The sequence below is a fragment of the Coenobita brevimanus genome, chromosome 97, assembly GCF_032717465.1.
Source record: "Coenobita brevimanus isolate Jiangsu-jjx chromosome 97, ASM3271746v2, whole genome shotgun sequence".
Classification (NCBI taxonomy): domain Eukaryota; kingdom Metazoa; phylum Arthropoda; class Malacostraca; order Decapoda; family Coenobitidae; genus Coenobita; species Coenobita brevimanus.
Genome location: NC_137050.1, coordinates 7,613,572 through 7,634,611, shown reverse-complemented (window position 1 = coordinate 7,634,611; position 21,040 = coordinate 7,613,572). Strand labels below are relative to the sequence as shown.

The window sequence follows — 21,040 nt, the reverse complement described above, 5'->3', positions numbered from 1 at the left end:
ATATTCAAAGAGCTACCATAATTTGCCCCAGGGATATTTTGGAGCACCCATAAAATCGATTCTGCCCTCCCAGTACGCCTTGTTGTATGCGTTAGTACCATCCTTGTACGGAGTAAAGTGATAGTGAAGAGGTTTGACTCATGAGGCTCGAGTGATCCTTTATGTGCTCAGGGACCTCTCTGTGCTTCGCTAAAAATGTGGCAAATGTGGCTCACTCTCTGCTCCTCGTGCATGACTCATCCAGCCCCCCGGCACACACCTCCTGTTGCCACCATCCTCACTCTTATCCTTCACTCACTTCAAATGTCCAGTATGAGTCAGTCACTGAGTCTAAACTCACTCGCCCAGAAAACTAAGGTTCCTGTCTATTTCCGCCATCAGTATGTTTGTATTTTGAAGTTACATGAAAGTTGTAAATAGAATGTTGTTTACAGAAGTAGTTTGGATGGCGGCCCAACAGATGGCGTGACGTGTTGTGTGTACTTCCTTGTCGTGTTCAAAGGCTCATGCCGTGATACTGATAAAGGGAGATTTACAGCTTTGCAACAAGTGAAAACATACAGTAGTTTATAAATCGTGTTTCAAGTTGTCAAACTTTTTTTTTTTTTTTAATATGGTGCTTAAAGGAAATAAAGTTAGCGACCTTTGGCATCAGGCACTGGGGTGGGTGCTTTGTTGTTGTCAGTGTTGTGATAGATGTTGGAGTCGTGGATGTCCTCACGCTCCTACACGCCTTCCCTCATGTCCTATCTGCTTGGTGTGGTGGTGACCGAACCCCCGCCCTCCAGCTATGATGGAGAGAGCAGGAGTAAGGGAGAGACGACGAGGTAACGCGTCTTTCAGGGAGGGAAGAGATGGAGGTCGTGGAGTGTGTTACGCTAGGCACAAGGTTGGATGACATTTTTTTTTTTTTAAATCTTACTTCAGCCTGGATCTTCAAGAAAAATCTAACATGTCTTGATGGCAAATAACACTAGCGCATGGTGCTGCATGGGATGAATAATAAAATAACACGCATGTGCTCTCTCAGATCAGCTGGAATCACTTGATGGCAAGCTCAAATACGTTGTAGTGTATTTATCGTTTGATGATTAATTAACCCCAAAATCAGGCAGACACATTGTGATGATATAAATCATAGGTTGATGTCAGAGGGTGTTGATTATTTTACTTTGATCGTGGTGAAGATGGCCAGGTGTAAAAAAGTTTAATTTCTGTGTTGCTATTTTGCATTGGTAGTCAGCTGTTGGGGATTCGAGAATGTGACACCTAATTAAATTGCCTGATGATTAGTGTGACAGGGAGTTTCAGCTACCTGTAGTTAAAATTCCTTATTTGAGATTGAGTAACTTTTGGTAGTATTGTTGTAGTGTAGCCTAGGCTACTGTTTTGTAGATTCATCACAGGTTGTTACACAAGGAAAGTTGCAAACCATTTAAGTACAATGGACAAGTAACATATGGGAGATGTTTGCTATTTTCTTCCCCATCCCAAAAGCCAAGCCATCTACAAGTTGCTTCATGAAACACACAACCTGGGCTAGAGCTGTGCTTTTGACTTCCAGTTTAGCATTTGTTCTCTGCAGTTCCTGGCAAGCTTGTCATTCACTTTTTTTTTTTTTATGCTGTAATGTTTGTTATACCCAGGCATATTTTCATATACCGGTATTCCATACCCATATACTGTACAGTATACATTCATCCATCCATCCATCCTTCCATCCATCATCCAATCCAGTATTATTTTACAAGTGGACAGTATGCAGTTTTGGAATTTTAGCACCATTATCGTATAGTATAGTCCCTAAGGATCACAAATAACCCCCATTACCGCATTCGGAAATTGATTATTACTCCCCTAAGATAGGTTAGGTATGTTGAGTTTGGTTTGGTTAGTTTTATTGTGTTTGGTGAGGGGCAATTCTGACAAAAATGAAGGTCAGAAACATTCGTATCGCATCAAAAACTGCCAGAAAAATATATTGCACTACCTGGGAGGTGTATTGTCCACTTGTAAAAATTTACCTCCAATCCTACATTGCCACATGAGGAGCATAGGAGCCCGGGGCTAGGCAGTTGGTCCTGACATTTAAGATGAGTGAACATATATATATATATATATATATATATATATATATATATATATATATATGTATATATATATATATATATATATATATATGTATATATATATATATATATATATATATACAGTATATATATATATATATATATATATATATATATATATATATATTGATATAATGTATTAATTGAAGCAACATAATCCTGGTGACTGTGCCATTTGACCATACATTTCAGTCCGTTGATGGGATGGCTCTTCACACCTTTCATATCAGCATCTAGTCTTCTCAGTTCTGAATAGATCTGTTATTATGTCTATTTCTGCGGCACACACACTTTTTATATATTTGTGTCATATCGGTCTTTCATATGTAGCTAAATGGGGATCAGTGGCTGTCTATCTGCCTTCAGCCAAATTCCTTTATCCTTGGAGGGGGGCCACAAAACAAACTGCCTCCATTTCACCCTCCTTTGCTATCAGGATGCCCTATCTCTAACTCTTAGGCCACCACTGACAACTCTTCACCTTTCCAGGGCAACACTCTAACCTAATACACCACATCAATGCCCAGGATTCCTTCCAAAAGGTTACAATCCCTGAGCATCGCTACACATTCACTGTTTTGCATCTTCCGTTGTTATTCAGACTTTTCCCCTGACTTTTATAGCACAAGCCAGTGTTCTTCCATGATGCAGTATTCCCATTTTCATGAAACAAAAGGCACTCATGCTTTATACAGTATTGCACAAGATTACATGAAAATCTTTTCTAGTTCAAGTTCTTTTCCTGTCACATGCACTTGGAATTCCTGTTAGGGCCTAGTTGACTTTCACCACAGTCATCGCGTTATTTTTGTCTGCATTCACCATCTCTGATCTTGCCTGTCCTAAAATTTAGTATATTTTGTTCATATTCTGTGAACCCTCTTCTCTTTCTTCCTTAATAAAGCTTTCATATATCCTATTGTCTTCCTGCTCATAGGAGAGTCTTCAACTGCTTGAAATGCTGATGCTTCTCCTTTAGTCAGTGTACATGTTTCTCATTATTATACCATATGCCAGTAGCAGTGGTTGACAGAAGAGTCATATGATAATATTCCTCACTGCCCTTGTCATTTCCAAGCCAGTTAACTATTTTCCAGAATGCTATTAATTTTGGAAGGGAATATAGGATACTGATACTGTGGGAACTTTACTTAGTCCCATTCTCCTCTATCCATCTCTGTGCTGTCCCATCCCATCATGGGGACATTCCCACAGGGGATGGCCATGATGAGTCTATAGACTGCTCTGTTCTATACATTGGTTTTGCACTTTTCAATTTTTTCTCACATTCTAAGCTTAAAGTGAAATTATTAGAAATACTGTATAGCACATGGTACAATTCTTATGTTTGCTTATGGTAGCTCTGCAATAAACAGGATATATACAGTAATCCCTCCAATATCTGACGTAATAGAGCCATAGGCAGGTCCGGATACTGGTCCTGTCCGGATATTGGGCCCCAGCTTATGGACTTGTACTTATGGACCCTAACTCAGAGAAACACCTATACAACTCCCTCTGGACATGCATAGCACCTATTTAAGACCCAAATCACACCAATAAAGCACATAAATGACTGAAATAAATGCAAAAGAAGCATAAAATGAGTGTTTAGAAGTAGGTTCATACAATATTAAACATTCTGGTTACTGGCTCCTGGACTGGTACTTATGGACCCTAACCTAGCCTAACTCAGCAAAACACCTTCCTACTGCACATGCATAGCTCCTAACACCCTATTCACACCAATAAAGGACATTAAAGAGTGAAATGAGGTGTTTGAGGTAAGTATAGTATGGAAAAAGTACAGTATGAAACATTTTGCCTACTTACAGCAAGTCCATGTCCACCTCGATGAATAACCGCCTCCTCTCGGACTCTGACAGTAAGAAGGATTTCCTGGAGCACTTCCAGAACACTGTTCATGAAGTCTTGCACTGAACCTAGTCAATCGCACTCAGAAGTCGTTCTCTTCACAGTGCGCACTCTTGTCTAACTAATGCTCCATTGTAACTTACTAAGTGTTGCACTCTGCACTTTAACTTTTCCCATTCTTCTAATAATTTTCTAAAGCAAAAACAAACAAGTCTATTTACGTTAGATTTTGTTCCAAATTAGTCTTTTCACTCACAACTGTAAATCCTTAACACAACACACTGTTTCTTTTCACTGCACAACAGTGTAAATTCCTGTGTGGTCTAGTGGAGAAGTTCTTGCTGTTTATTCACTGTCAGAGTCCGAGAGTAACACTGGCAGGTGACCTAGGGGTGCGTCGCTGGGTTGTGGTGATGGTGTACCCACTGCAGACGACTGTGAAGACAGACGCAAACTCACGTCGAGCGGTGACTCCACCGTGGCTGATGTGCTGGGCTGTGGCTCGGAGCATGAGGGCCTGTCTTGGGAAGGCAATGGAGTGGAGCCAGGGCTGGGCACAGCGGGGGTCACGGGCCTGAAAAAACTGTCAATGGTTGATTGGCGCAATAACTGACAATTCTGACGATTGATGATGCTCTGCCTGAAAGCACGCACTTCCTCCCCAAGTCCCAAGGGCCCCATCTCCCTGTCGCAGTACGGGTGTTCCAGGTAGTCAAGGACGAACTCTAGGTGTTCCCGGAGTGAGCTCAGCTTGGGGATGGCTGGAGTAGTGTCCTGCTGAGAGGAGTCCGCATCATCGTCGCCTTCCTCGTCGGAATCTTCAAGCTCGGTACTGACACCTGCAACTGAAGACGCGATCTCGATATCAGACAATGTCTGATACCCAGGATTGCCCTCGTCATCATCCAACCACTCACGAACATTGTCCGCACCAACATCGTCGCTGTGCATACGTAGCCGTGCATGGAAGTCATCCACGTCAAACCCTAGAAAATCGTACTCCACATCCGTTCCGAGAAGCAGACGAGACCAACCATTTTCCAGAGTCTTCACAGAGACTTCCTTCCATGCACTAGCCCAATTCTACAGTGCAGACTTGGTGTTGTAGCGGTGAAGGTTTTCCAAAGTCGGCTGGCCTCGTGTGTCCCGTCCCTCCCTGCACTCGTCCTCGTCCTTGAGAACAACCATCACCTTGTCCAGGAACTTCCGTCAGTATAGGCGCTTTGTTGCCACGATCACTCCTTGGTCCATTGGTTGGATGAGAGCAGTCGTATTAGGTGGCAGAAACATGCACCTAATCCGGCCATTCTCAGCCACCAAGTCCTTGTCGCATGTGGGCAGGTGCACTGTCAAGGAGAAGGAGGGCCTTTACCTGGTCGCGTGGGATTCCCAGTGTCTCCGTTTGGTAATTGATGACCTCCTTGACGAAGTGGCGGTGGAACCAGTCTTTGAAGATCACGGCTATAAACCATGCCTTCAAAGAATGGTACCAGACGACAGGAAGAACATCCATCATCCCACGTAGACACCGAGGCTGCTTTGCACAGCCAACAACAGCGGGCTTAAGCTGGTGCATGCCGTTAGCATTGGCACAACACAAAGCAGATATCCGTTCCTTGGAGAGCCTGCGGCCAGGTACACACTTCTCTGTCTCCTCGGCTATAGTAGCCGCAGCGAGAAATGAACGCTGTGGTGGGGCAGGCGGGATGACCTGGGATTCCCCCACTGTTGCCATATCCACATGTCACCGACCATAGAGGTAGGATGTCACCGACCATCGGCCACCGCTGCAGTCCCGCTCCATGATCCTTACCCTGTGTCTCTGGCTTTCTCTTTCTCTCTCGGTTTCTATATAAACTGGTGTATTTCCGAAACTAATTATGAAATTATTATGACTTTTGTTCCACACCACCACTGAGGTAAAAATCAAGGAGAGTTTTCTGTATAAAGGTTTCCCCCCCCTCCTAAATGTGGCATATGAGCGGGGGAGTGCGGCCTTGCCGATACCTCCGCCTGACCTATAATTATACACTCGCCAGAACTGACCTGCCCTCAGACAAGGGGGGGGAAACCTTTATACAGAAAACTTTCCTTGATTTTTACCTCAGTGGTGGTGTGGAACAAAAGTCATAATAATTTCATAATTAGTTTCGGAAATACACCAGTTTATATAGAAACCGAGAGAGAAAGAGAAAGCCAGAGACACAGGGTAAGGATCATGGAGCGGGGCTGCAGCGGTGGCCGATGGTCGGTGACATCCTACCTCTATGGTCGGTGACATGTGGATATGGCAACAGTGGGGGAATCCCAGGTCATCCCGCCTGCCCCACCACGGCGTTCATTTCTCGCTGCGGCTACTATAGAGTGTTTGTTGGCAAAGAGCGATAGAATAGACCAGTTTCGTCAGCGTTGTAGACTTGACCGAGAGTGAGGCCCTTCCTGACGATCAAGCCCTTCACCTTGTGCCGAAACTCGTCAACTCCATCCTCGTTAGGGTCCAAAGCTTCGCCATGAGCTTTACGGTTGGTAAGGCCATGCCGTAACTTGAACGCAAAGAGCCAACCCTCGGATGCCTTGAAGCCTAGGGTGTCGTGAAGCCTGGCGAACTTCTCAGCAGCAGCCTTCAGCTCCGTTCCACGTACCAACACACCAGCAGCACGTTGCTGTCGATACCAAATCAACGTGGAGCGGTCGATTTCAGCAAACTTGGGAGTAAACATCACCTTCCTCTCCACGTTGCGTTTGCTTCTCGACGAGAAGTCAGCCATGCACTGCATGAGTTTGTCTCGGGATCTCTTAATATCGAACAAAGTAGATCGGGCCAGGTTGAACTCGCGGAGGATGCGGGAAGAAGACCACCCCGCATCTACTTTTACCAATATCTCCCGTTTCTTCTCCAGAGTCAACACCATTCTCTTCCTTTTCTCAGGTGGCGAGGCCATCATCACACACACTAAGAGGAGGCCCGAGAGCAGCAGGAGTGCCTGTAGCAGGTAAGGCACCACCACAAAAGAGAGTACGTGGGCAGCCATAACGACAAGCGTGCACTCGCGGCGAGAGACAGGCAGAAAGTGGGGAGGATGCAGCGGCGCTCTATCGGACGTCAGAGGAATGACGCGCCACAACAATGCTCTCCCGCGCCGCATGCGGCAAGTTCAAATTACAGGTGGGATTTTTTTTTTTTTTTTTTTTTTGGCGGTTTTCGGACCATTTTGGGAATGTTGGATCCCAGGACGATTATGTCCGGTTAGTGGGGATGTTCGGATATTGGGCGTTCGGATATTAGAGGGATTACTGTATACAGTATATTTCAGTACAGTACTGGTCTCGTACCTCAGTGTTCATGACCAGATCAGGCACTTCATTGTACTGTTTTGTATATCACAGTGCACCAACAACTGGCATTAGTAGGTGGAACTGAAGTACTGTACAGTACTTTTTTAATTGGATGGAGGATTTTGAGTCTCACTCAGCACCGTCCTCTGTAAATCTGCACTATTATCATATTGGCAGTGGTACGAGTACTTGGAGCTTGTTAGCTTTGTGGGATGTTTTCTTGTGTGAGTTACTATTGTTGGTGTTATTGGTCAGCCATTGTTGATCCAAATTAGTACAGGATGGGATGATTGAAGTGAATTGTGTATGTAATTTTATGCTGCAATTGTTCCAGAAATCATTTGTATTTAGAAACTGCATTGATTTCAGGGAGATTGTTCTTAATAACCTGTTCTTAATAACCGTGCTGGTATTCTCATAAAAAGAACTCTGTAACATTAGAAGTCTCTCTTTAATACAACATGCAGGATGAGTTATTCTAAAGCATCTTACAAGCACAGACAGTTTTGTGAGTCATTTGACAACCCAGCACTGCCTCATAACATTATAACCCAGTTGTAAAGTCATAATTCTTTCTTTTTTTTAATAGCTGAACATGGCTTTCTCAACTCATGACCACTTTGTGGTGCTGACATTTGTTTGTACCTAGGATGATATCTTTGTTAGCATCTACGATACCTAGGTTAGTCTCCCAAAGTGTGATAATAATGAGGAATAATCCAAGATATTACAGTAATCTGTAGCTCATTGACAACATTCCCAACAGTGCTGTATGGAGTTTAGTTTTCTTGATTAGCAAGTTTTGCATTGTAGGCTGTGCTTATGTCACATGAGTATTAAGTAGTTGAGTAGGTAAATGCACAGGTATTCACTGGTGATATTAAACCGGCACTAATACATTAGTCATCTGAATTTCTTTCTCAGATCGAATACTGTTCGCCACTGTGGAGTGGATGTGAAGCGGTTGCACTGAGGCAGTTGAACAAAATTCAAAATAAAGCCATTAGATTAATAATCCTGCCCTGCCAATACACAGGACCTTCCTCCATTATTGGTACATAGGGATGTTGCTTGTTTAGCATTATTTACCTATATTTTTACCGTAAGTGCTCTGACAAACTTGCTTTAATTGTGCCTCCCCTTCACATTTTCTCCCGAAATACTTGAGTAGCTGGGAGCGCCCATGAACTCACACTCTCTCCCCTGCAATGCAGAACCTCTGCTTATCAAAATTCATTTATCCCCAGAACTACTGCTCTCTGGAATTCATTCCTGGTAGTAGGTAGAGAGGTGGCCTGCGGTCCTACTGGACCCAGGTTCAAATCCCCGCTGGGGCAGGGAACAGTTTAAGGATTTGAATTTCATAACATATAGACTTTACTGATCTACCAGTAGGCCCGCCGACATGTTGTAAAAATACCCCCGCTAATACCAATACTCCAGTCCTTTATGAGACAGCCCTAGCATGTATTCAGTATGGATGGTGGGTGTTAGCACTGAAGTGGTGACATGTAGAGGTGTATGATATGTAGGAGGACTACTGGGCCTTGGGACCAGGCTGTGAAGCCTATGCCCAGAGTCAAGCACATAAAAAAAATTAATAATAATAATCCACTTTTATTTAAATCCTATCTATCTATCTATCTATCTATGTACCTAGGCTGCTTCCCCCACGGAAAGGGAGGTAGCCGAGACAGGACAACACACTCCCCATTTACTCATCTATTCAAACACATTCATTCGCATCTTAGCCCCAAAGGGGAGAAGGGACAGATCCTCACCGCACCACACCGATCAAGGGTCCCCTGCTCAGTGCAATCAGTGACATCTGCAGCAGGGCCCGACAGCGGAGCTGGTTTACCCCTGCCACATCATAATAGACCCATCCCCTTACCCGCACCTGACCTGACTAGCTGATCAGACCAAATGCGAGAGAATATCCCCTCAGGGCTGTGTCATCATTTATTCATTCACAGTTTCTCTTCATTTATTTCTGTCACGCACAGCCACTCTTCCTTGCTCAACAGACATCCCTCTCGCATCCAGCGCTTTCTTCACACTGTCCATCCATCCTATTCGTGGTCTCCCTCTCAGCCTTACACCTCTCACATCAGATCTAGTTATTTTTTTCTCCAATCCAGTTGTTATAGATATTTTATGAATAAAGGATGCCTTTAGGCACATGGACTTTTTTTTTTTCCTTTGTTTTTTCTTCCCTTATTCATTGTCACAAAAAAAAAAAAAAAAAATACAAAAGGTAATTTCTTCTTTAGTGTAAAATCTCACTGTGATGTACAGTAAGACAGATGCTGGTAATAGTAATAATGTATTTGACTCAGTGTGTGTATTATGTATAGTATGGTATGTATTTTATATCACACACACACACACACACACACACACACACACACACACAGTTCTGGTATATGGTAACAATACCTATTGAGCACACTGGCTGCCTCTGAGTTTCAAGTACCGGTACAGTACTGTACATGCATGCCCATCCACACTGTATGATATGCTGTAGTTTCATACCATAATTTTGTACACTACTTTAAACTGTACTGTATTTAATGTTACATCTTGTAAATCTATCTATCTATTGCCAGACGCCTTAATCCCTTAAGGGGTGGCCACAATCAAATCGCCTCCATATTGCCCTGTCCCTTGCCATTTCACAGCCCTGCTCCCAGCTCACACACCCCTCTTTCATATACCAGTACCTCTCCACTCCATCCCTCCATCTCATCCTTGGCCTCCCCTTCCTTCTCCCCCCCTCCACCTCATTCACATACACTCTCCTTGTCAGTCTCTCGCTCTCCATCTTCTCCACATGGCCAAACCACCTCAATGTGTTTCTCCAAATGCTCTCTATCACATCTACACCACAATGCTTTTTCACTTTCTCATTTGTCAGTCTGTCTCTCCATGTGACTCCACATGCTCCTCTTAAATGACTCATTTCCACTGCCCTCACTCTTGACTTCTGTCCCTCCAACAAAGTCCAAACTTCACTTCCATACGTTAGAGTTGGTATCACAATACTGTCATGCAGTAACTTTTTCACTTCCATGCTCACTTTCCAGTTTCTTATCACTGCCTTCAAGGAACCAGCCACCAGTCTTCCTTGTTGTACCCTTTCAAGCACTTCACCCTCTAAACTTCCATCCTTACTGATCACACTACCCAAGTACATAAACGCACTCACATTTTCAATTTCCTCATCATCCAGCCTCACTCAACATTCAGTGACTTCGTTTCTCTCGAAGACCATAACTTTACCCTTCCCTACATTCACATTTAGATTCTGTTTATTACACACTCTCCCAAACTCATTCACCGAGCCTTGCAGCTCCCCTTTTGTCTTCACTTAACAACACAGTATCATCTGCAAACAACAGTACAGGGAGTTTCCACACAGTGCCCTCTCTCATTAGGGCCACTCCAACATCCACTGCCCTTCCTTCTGTCTCTTTTATAACCCCATCCATATTCAGATTGGACAGCCATGGAGACATGACACATCCCTGTTTCAATCCAACCTTCAAATAGAAAAAATTCACATAGTTCACTGTCCACATGCACTGCAGCCTTAGCACCCTCATATATACTGTTTGTGGCATTCAACAACTTCCCATTTACTCCATATACAGTATTTTTAATACTTTCCACAATCCTAGTCTTGTGGACTATTGTGAGGGACCTTTGAAAACATTAGAAAGACAGTATGTATGTGATCATTAAATAAACACTTCATTTAAAATGATACAGGTTATTGTTTTACCGGAAATGCATAGAAGTGTAGCTGAATAGTTGTAGGCAGGTACATCCAAGTCCAAGAGCAAGGCCAAGCCAGAGAAGTCCATAGATAAAGCCCAGAAAAATTAAAAAAGAGCCTAGAAAATTTTGAAAACTTTTTCCTTGAAAAATTCGGAGTACTGGGAAACTGTATTTCAATTATTGGTGGTCAGATTGGAGGACTTCTGTACGTGTGGTACAGGAATATTTTACAGTAGAACTAAGATACTGTTTATCGGACTATGCTTGTATCAGAAGCTTGAAACTTATCACTCTTTTTGGGGAGGCTGATAAGTAAATGTGGTCCAGAGTAGTCATATATAAGTACAGTACAGTACTGTACTGTACTATATATTACTGTACTATATATTATGGTACATAAAGTATCAACTCTAAGCAAATTTTTCCTCAGTGCAGCTGTTCACATGAAAACTAGGATGGATTTTAAATTACTAGTATATAGCTGTTGTTGAGTAATGCTAAGTCTATCTGGCTGAGCAGACCCATCAACTGCAGGCAAGCAACTGCCCCTGTGTTGCTGTCCTATGAATCAATACAGTATTTGGTAGACAGCACCTCACTTGCAGGGAGGCAGGGAGAAAAAAGTGGAGGTTTGGTTCCTGGATGGACACTGCATTTGCATCTCTCCACCTAGCTAACAGTGGCATCACCCCATTATTTGATTATATGGTTACCACTCAGTGTCGTAAATGGTTCTCTGAGTTACAGAAAAGCCTTTGAGCATGTTACTCAGTGTTGAGTCACTTGAAGTGGAAAGAAGAGTTATAAAAAGTGACCAGAACGATGGGAGAAATAGGAAGGAAGGAGGGCAGGTGCAGGAAAAGAATGATCAAATTGAAGGAAGAAGTACTGGCGGCAACGCTGCATCAAGTGAGTGGATGATGGTTGCCACCATGTACCACCAGCACTTTATACAGTAGTGAAATATACTGTAGAAAAAGTCCTGTAATCCAAATGGCAGGGGATCAAGGGTCTTTTGGACTACAGTACCTGTATTGTTTTTTTTGTTTTTTGTTTTTATTACTATTGGGAGGGACCTTTGAAAACATTAGAAATATGTACATGATCATTAAGTTAACAATAAAAATGATAGGGTTTTTGTTTTACTCACCGGAAATGCATAGAAGTGTAGCTGAATAGTTGCAGGCAGGTAAATCCAAGTCCAAGAACAAGTCCAAGCCAGAAAAATTTTTAGATAAAGCCCAGAAAAATTAGAAATATGCCTAGAAAACTTCAAAAACTTTCGTTGAAAAATTCGGAAGTAATCCCTCCACTATCCGACGTAATAGAGCCAAAAGCACGTCCAGATAGTGGGCACCAGCCTCCTGGACTGGTACTTATGGACCCTAACCCAGCCTAACTTTGAAAGCCACCTAAATAACTCCCTACCGGACATGCATAGCACCTATTTAAGACCCTATTCACACCAATAATGGACATAAAGCATGAAATAAATGAAAAGGAACGAATTAGAAGTGACTGTACCTCAGCCAGGGTACTTACATCACGTTTGTGGCTGCCTTTCTAAGGTTTTGACAGTGGTGAAAATGCTCTTGAAGCACAGTAATTCAGTGTTGTGCTACACTTAATTCTTTGTGCTGTGAGTTATAATTGTTTAACACTGCACATTGTTCTTAACTGCACCACTGCAGTTCTAACCGCCAGTTTAAACTGCCAATTTGCACTCCACAGTTGATCCTTTGTACTCTAAGTTCAAATTTCTTAACACTGCACAACACTGTAAATTCCCATGTGGTCTAGAGGTGAGGTATTGCAATATATTCACTGTTTATTCACAAAAAACGAGCACGTGTGGCTTCCAGTGGGATAAGCATCTATTCACAATCGAAGTTAGGGAGTAACTGTTTATGTCGGAGAAACAGAGTTGCCAGATCGCAACGGCCACATTACCAATCTCCTCAACTTTCATTACCAAATTTAACTTTTCATTACCAAATTCGTAAAGCTAGCATTTATTCTTCGCTAATTATATATACAAGTGGAAATACATGTAATCACTCTCCTTATAATTAACAGCATGTTGATTATTTTCACATTATGTAGGGTAGCAGATTAATCAGAGAGAGGAAACAATCCACCATCTCCATCCTGTGTATCCTCATACATGTGAAAAATTCATTTGGTAATGCATTATTCTGATTCATTACCAAACGAATTTTTCATTACCAAATTGGCCCACATTTGGTAATGAAAAATAACAAATGGCAACCCTGACAGGGAAGGGGGGAGGGGGGAGGAAGGAAGGGGTAAAGGGGCTGTGGTGTAAGCAGCTGTTTGGCGCCGCACGACAATTTCAAATTACGGGTGAGAAAAAATCCGGATTTTGGGGGGATTTTTTTTCTTTTTTTGGCCATTTTTTGGTTCCGATGGTCCAGGCCCACAACGTCCGGTAAGTGGGGATGTCTGGAAAGCGGGCATCCGGAAAGTACAGGAATTACTGTATTGGGATGTTTGGATTATTGGTGGTCAGATTGGAGGACTTTTACCGTAAATGTAGCACAGGAATATTTACAGTAAAACTAAGCTACCTGGTACTGTATATCAGACTTTGGTTTTATCATAAGCTTGAAGCTTATCAGACTTTTTTGTCAGGCTGATGAGTAAATGTGGTCCAAAGTAATCATATGTGTATTTGTTTTATTTTTATTACATTTTAAGCTTCGATAGTTTACATATCAGTACACATTTCCCATTGCTAGATTCTTGTGTCCAAAAATGCACTACTGGTATACTGTATTTACAGTGTCACGTCTTGGACACACATGATCATATTGTACAATACATTATTGTAGTTCAGCATATCTGGAAAGACCTTGATACAGTGACAGTTTCCATGTACCAGATTTGTGCTTTTATCAGACTGGATGTTCTCCCAGTTAGTACAGTATAGGAAGTTTTACTTTATAGCATAATAGCAAACTTTATAAAAATCAGTCCCACATTTCAACTTGTGTTGTGTAGGATTGAGAGATATTCTTGTTACCATGACATGTTCTTTCATAATGTAACTTACTACCACTTGCTTTCTTTATAGATTTATGCCGTAGCAGTTGACAGTACAGCCAAAGAGGGGGAGACTAGGGGGAGCACCGAGAGCCGGGGTTCCTACGCCAGACCCCGGCAGCAGCAGCGGCGGCGGCAGGACGGCTCTCATGCTCCCACCAAACACAACCCCAGTAACAACTACAACTGCAATAATAACATCATTAACAACAACAGAGGGAACACCATGGATCTTGGACAGGTGGATTCAATATTACAGTAGTGTTCATGTGTGTGTGTGTGTGTGTGTGTGTGTCTGTCTGTCTGTCTGTCTGTCTGTGTCTGTGTCTGTGTGTGTAGAGAGAGATATATAAAAGTGCCGCATTGTTTGTTTGTCCTTCAATCACACCCAAATCAAGGGCCAGAGACCCCCAGACCCATATATATTCTGAGTAGGGTGACCCAAGGATGGTTTTAGGAGTGTCAAAATTCAGATCTGGGTCATGTGAAGTGACTGGTAGAGAGTTCGCCTTTTTTTTTTTTTTTTTTTTTTTGCCTGGGCAATGCCAGGTACCCCTGCAGCCCAGTTTTTTGCATGGAGACTCACACAACCTCCAGTTTGGAATAGGTTGTGTGAGGTTGGCCTCCGAGGTCATTTGAGGTCTCTGGTTGGAGGTCATTTGAGGTCATCGGTAATAGTAAACAAGTGCTGACAAATACTGTGGGTTAGTCTGCAAAAGCTGAGATAGAAAGTTCCTGGACCTCTTATAATCACTCTTCAGAAGCATAAGAGGTACATGGTGTTTTTGTAGTGGAAAGAAAGATTGAACTAGAACAAATAGGAGTAGAGTGTTCGCTTTCTTGTCCTGGCAATGCCAGGTACCCCTGCTAGTATATATATAATCAGAGAGAGCAAACTTTTCATTACCAGATTCGTAAAGCTAGCATTTATTCTTCACACTCAGTAGCCTCTCATGTATCCGGACGCTTAGTATCCAGACGTGTTCATTATCCGGATGCTGGACCTTGGCTCTATTAAACCATTATACGAATTTACTTGCTGTTATCCAGACATAAAAGTCCCTGAGAACTTCAGCCAGCCAGCCAACGTGTTCCATCATTCGGTATCATACCTGCTGGGCTCGAGCTGTGAGCGGGAAGTAGTCCATAACCCACAACCAGAGCTAAAACATCCATCTGTCCCTGTACCGAATGGTCAAAGCTGCGCGCTTGTCCGATCACTCCCAGTGAACCTCCAGCACTTGAGTAATACGAAGGTAACCCACAACCTGTGTCAAAACGTCCATATGCATCCCCACCAAATGTCCAGTATTGCATGGCCACCGGGCTAAGTCTTTCCCAGCTGTCACCACCATCGAACACAGACCACAAGCCACAAGTACATGTTCAGCGACAGCAGCCGTCTGCCTCTCTACTGAGCATTGAAAGTCCCCCGGTCACCGTGAGTTGTGTTTCCACGTAGCAACTCAATGTCTAACAGACAGTAAGCCATGAGTAAATGTACGGTAAAAGTGCCTGTCCACCTGTTGACAGAAGGGGGAGAATCCTGCCCACAGCCTCGCTTCTCTCCCCCCTCCCGTCTCTCCTCCATACCCTCCCGGCTCGCCCCTCTCTCGCTCAGTCCCTACCCTCCTCCGTGATGATAACACCAACTCCTGAGTTTTCAAAGTTTTTTGCAATTTATTCAACTACAGTCAAGACGCCTATGGCGCAGACTTCTGTGGCACAGTTTTCTGTGACGACAAGGTGCTAGACCTCCCCCCCCCCCACACACACACACAAAGTTCTTAAACTACCTATGGTACGGGCGCAGCAAGATTTGAAATGCACAGGCAAATTCCCCTGGCGGCGCACTCCTCTGTTTGTAAACAAAGAAGATGGCGACCACTTCAGCTTCATACTACAAGTGCACCAACTGTGGACTTTTTGCTCTCTTATGAGGAGGTTAATCTTCGCCAAATTCATTGTGTTAAGTAATGAAACATTAAAGGATTCTTTGGGTATTGTGACTAGTATATAAGTTTGTTCATAAAACCGCAATGAACAGGTTAATGATGAAGCACTTATCTCTGAGCTAAGACGAAGTATAATGCCTCCCTTCATCATCATCACGTGTATGAGAATGATTGTTAATGTTTTAAATGTGAGTTTTATTGACACTTGAGCATGTAAACTTTATCAAATAAACTTCTTCAATCAGTGCTTGACCAGGCAGCCTCTGCCATCTTTAATGTTTTGGTCGGTCAGCTGATGTGTCTACTTGGCCGAGCTTCTTTGCGCTCGATCTGCAGTGCGTGGTATTGCCCAGGTAGACACAAGGCTGATCACCCTCCCATTTTTTGTGGCTATTGTTGCGTGTAATACTTGCATTGACTGATTGCTTGATTGTGTCCGTGTGTAAAGTGGGGAAAAGTGGGGTGGCAAGGGGGACTTTGGGCGAACATCCAGAACCAAATTCCATTTTTCTCATAGGTTTAGTTATTTGTACAGCACGGTTTTCTATAGCGCGGGCTTGGTCCAGAGCCAATTATCTGGGCCTTAGACGACTTTATTGTACTATTGGTCGTATTGAAATTCTGAAATGACAGCGAGAAAGCTCATGAAATTCTGCATCGAGACATATATTTAACTTTCGGAAGGTGCGGCAAAATTTTGCACCAGGATGGTGGCAAGTTGTTTGAAGGTAAGTTTTGCTGCTGAACTGCATTTCTGTACTTTTACTTATCTGTTCTGTGTGTTTTTATTAGCTTATAGTAGAAACACCAGCAGAGATGATGGTACGGTATACCATTTATACTAATATAACCAGTTTCTGGTGGCATATTTGGCTGTGTAATTTTTTTTTAGCTATGGGAGAACGTCACAGATAACTAATTTTCAAACCATCTTCAGTTTTTTTTTTTTTTTTTTTTTTTTTTTTTATAATATGGATAATCCTATATGTGTTTTGATGTCTCAGTATGGCAGACTGGAAAACAGTGCCAAAATTAGGAGGGGTACTGTACATACAGTAGTGTATGGGTCAGGTGTTTTTTTATTTATTTATTTTATTTTTTTCATGGTTTTCTTGGTGTTTTGCATTAGTATGGATAATCATATGCATGTTTTGATGTCTCAGTATGGCAGAATGACCGGAAAACTGCCAGAATTAGGTGGGGTATCGCACATACATTAGTTGGGTGTTTTTTTACAGTAGTTTTCTTTTTTTTTAATGGTTTTCTTGGTGTCTAGCATTACTTTGGATATTCCTATGTGTGTTTTGATGTTTAAATTTGGCAGATTGCCCTGAAAACAGTGACAAAATTAGGAGGGGTACTGTACGTACAGTGGTGTATTGGTAGTTTTTTTTTTTTTTTTTTTTTTTGTTATGGTATTCTTGGTGTTGAAAATTATTTCAGATATATATATATACTGTATATACACAGTGAGTCTTCAATATACGAAAGGGATAGGGACCAAAAAAAAACTTTCGTAATCCAGAATTTCATATATCGGAACGATTTTCCCCATTGAAATATACATAGAAATGGGGGGATGCGTCCCAGGACCCCCTCGGACCCCCCACCTAAACTTTACCCCTCCTATATTGAAGTAATACCTGTAGATGTAGAGAATGAGGTGGCCATTTGCTTGTGCATCTCATTTTTCTTGGTCACAGTCCCAATGGTGGAAGCTGCAAGGCCTAAAGTACGCCAAATCTTCGAGACTCCCTGCCCCTCCTCGTGGCGTCTTATAATTTCCAATTTCCTCTCCAGAGTTAGAGTATGGTGCTGCTGCTTCTTTTGCAGCGGGCTTCCCTGAGGCTGGAGATGATGCAAGGCACTTGGGAGGCTTGTCTAAACAGTACAAAAAGGTGTAGAGCTGCGAAAATATCCTCATATACAGCAAAGCTGCAAGGAGGGACGTGGACTCGGTTCTGGGACAATTCGCCGTGAAGTCAATTCTCGAGCAAAACATGGACGATTCCCTGTCAGGACAGTTCGCACCCAAGACGATTCCCCGCCATTCTATAAACATTCATCATCATTCATTGCCAGACGCCATGTATCCCAGACGGGGTGTCCAATGGCTTAGAGTTAATTGTTTTACAGGGAGGGACACTAATCCTCCACGAACCCCACTTGACACGTAGGGATGCCAACAGCAACTGGTGTTCCCAGGCAGTCACCCATCCAAGTACTAACCAGACCCAACGTTGCTTAACTTCGCTGATCGGATGGGAAGCGGTGTACTAATTAAAATAATTGATTAATACTATAATAACTATGTCTATGTTCATTCAGCAGCATAAGCTTTGCATATTATTTATAATTTGCATTTGTAGTCAATAGTTAACTTGCTTCTGCCTTGCTGTAGACAACTTTGAATCATAATCTGGCGTCTCCCATAGCTGTCTTCAGTATTTTTTATTGTAATTTTTGGATGCAGTCAGTTGAGATTGATTGATTAGCTGAGAATGTAGATGTAATATGAAGATTATTTTCAGACATTTTTATAAATGCCAGTGTCTCATATGTAGCCTTTATGTTAAACGAGTGAAACATCATACGTCACCTGATTCACGTTTCAATATATTTATATTTTTTCCCGTTAATACCAACTATTTGATGCCATATTTTACATTTATTATGAAAAGAATAGACCACCATCACCATTATAACTCATATAAATCGAAAACTAATATACGTGCTGAATAAACTGATATGTAAACAAGTGACGGGGCATCGACCTGGCGATGAATTGTCCCGAAACCGTGGACTCAACTGGGAAGCGTGCGAAAAACTGTTTACCAGAGAGGGATTAGTTCGTTTCCTTGTCGCGAGCGAGCGCCCATTTTGAATTTTTCTTATTTCTTTTCGTATAATTGAGACAGATATTTTCGTATTGTGGAATTTGTCCTATATTCGTCGCTTTCGTAACATCGAAAATTCGTACGTTGGGTTTTTGTTTATCAAGGACTTACTGTATATATATGTATATATTTCATTCATTCATTCATCATCCAGTCCTACATTGCCCCATGAGGAGTGTAGGAGCCTGGGGCTAGGCAAGTTGGTCCTGACATTTAAGTTGAGAGTGACCAGCCTCACTCATCCCTAAGAGGAATTACGTGAGCAATAAACCCCAACCACCCCTTGGATATAAACCTTCACTAGCTCAATCCGATTGGAGCTCCGTAATTTCCCACTAAACCACCAGGCACCAAAATTTGGTTATATGGTTACCACCTAGCATAGTAAATGGTTTCCTGGTGTACAGGAAACCATTGGCTTGTCACTCATTGTAGAGTCACCCACAGGGAGAAGGTAGTGGAAAGAATGAAGGAAAGAAAAACAGAAGAAGGAATATATATATATATATATACAATATATATATATATATATATATATATATATATATATATAATGGTATAATGGGAATACCCATATCATTGATCTTCACTGAATTCCTGCTCTTACTCATCTTTTCTTTATTTGTATTACTTAGTAGTGAGATAGATTGGGGCACCCAACTTCAGCTCAGTACCATATATATATATATATATATATATATATATATATATATATATATCTGCATTGAATGACAAACTGAATTGTTTTCTTTAACTCATGAGAAATAGTTGGAATTGGCTGTTAACTCATGAGAAATAGTTGGAATTGGCTGTTTACCACTGCTGTTTTTATCTTTCAGCAAGCAAAAGAGGGACAACAGGTGGAGGAGCTGCGGAAAGAGAATGAGGAGGTTAAAGCACGACTTGCAAATCTACAACGAGAGTTTTCTGTGTGAGTCCGTGATGTTGTTTCCACACCTCAGTTTTTTTTATATATAATCACTAAAGAATATTTGAAGAATATTTTATAGTGACTCATTTACCCCTACAGTTAATATGGGTTTAGACCCAGGTCTTAGTGCTCCTGCAGCAGTGAAGGATTGAGTGGTGGGATTGATGGAATTTGTTGGTTGTTGTTATGGTGCTGGTATCTGATTCTGTTTTCATGGTAATATTAATTAGAATTTTCAGTCTACAGGTTTTAGACACAAACACTATTGTCTTTTAGAAAACAATCCTGTTTATCTCTAGCCAGATGCCATAATCCCATAAGGAGTGGCTGTTTGTGTTTGAGTTAGTAGTTTTATGGAGAGGGGCACTAAGCCTCTGCCAGCCCACTTGCTGACACGTAGGGAACACGTGTGGGTTGGTGATATGGTTACCACCCAGTGTTGTTAATGGTTAATTGGCTCAAATGTAAAAAACTCCCACTGTGTTATTCCAGCAGGTTATTCAGCTCTTCACTCAGACTTTCTCCTCCAATTCCATCTTAGATGATTCTGATGCTCTTCCTCCATCACTTCCTCCCCTCTGACTTTCTCATGGCTGATATTAAAATTTCTTCAACTGATGTATTTTCTGCCATCACTGGCCTCAATACTAACAAGGCATATGGGCCTGATGGGGTCCCTTCAGTTGTCCACAAGAACTGTGCTTCTGTGCTCACACCCTGCCTAAGTAAATTCTTTTGCCTTTGCCTGTCAACATGTACATTTCCTGCTTGCTGGAAGTTTGCTGTCATTCAGCCTGTTCCAAAGAAGGGTGACCATTCCTAACCCTCTAACTATTGCCCAGTTGCTTTAACTTCCCGTGTCTCAAAAGTTTTTGGGTTTGTTCTTAACAGAAAAATTTTAAAGCATCTTTCCTATCACATTCTTCTTTCTTATCATCAGTATAGGTTCCGTCAGGGATGATCCACTGGCGATCTTCTCACCTGCCTTTCCAAACTGCCCTCTTGCAGTTTCTGACCTTCTGTCTGTGCCTTCATCTGTAGCTTCCTTTCTGGTCATTCTATAGATCTATCAAC

The 21,040-nt window shown here is 42.2% G+C and overlaps 1 protein-coding gene across 1 annotated transcript in view; it reads left to right on the top strand.

Moving 5' to 3' along the window:
* Positions 1–753: 753 nt before the first annotated feature.
* Positions 754–21,040, top strand: part of LOC145413817 (uncharacterized) — a 79,776-nt gene continuing 59,489 nt past the window's right edge. The window contains exons 1-3 of the mRNA XM_080283479.1: positions 754–827; positions 14,215–14,424; positions 19,875–19,966. Of these exons, the coding sequence (XP_080139605.1) occupies positions 14,410–14,424; positions 19,875–19,966 (107 nt within the window). The 5' untranslated portion in view covers positions 754–827; positions 14,215–14,409. The remainder of the gene's footprint in view (positions 828–14,214; positions 14,425–19,874; positions 19,967–21,040) is intronic.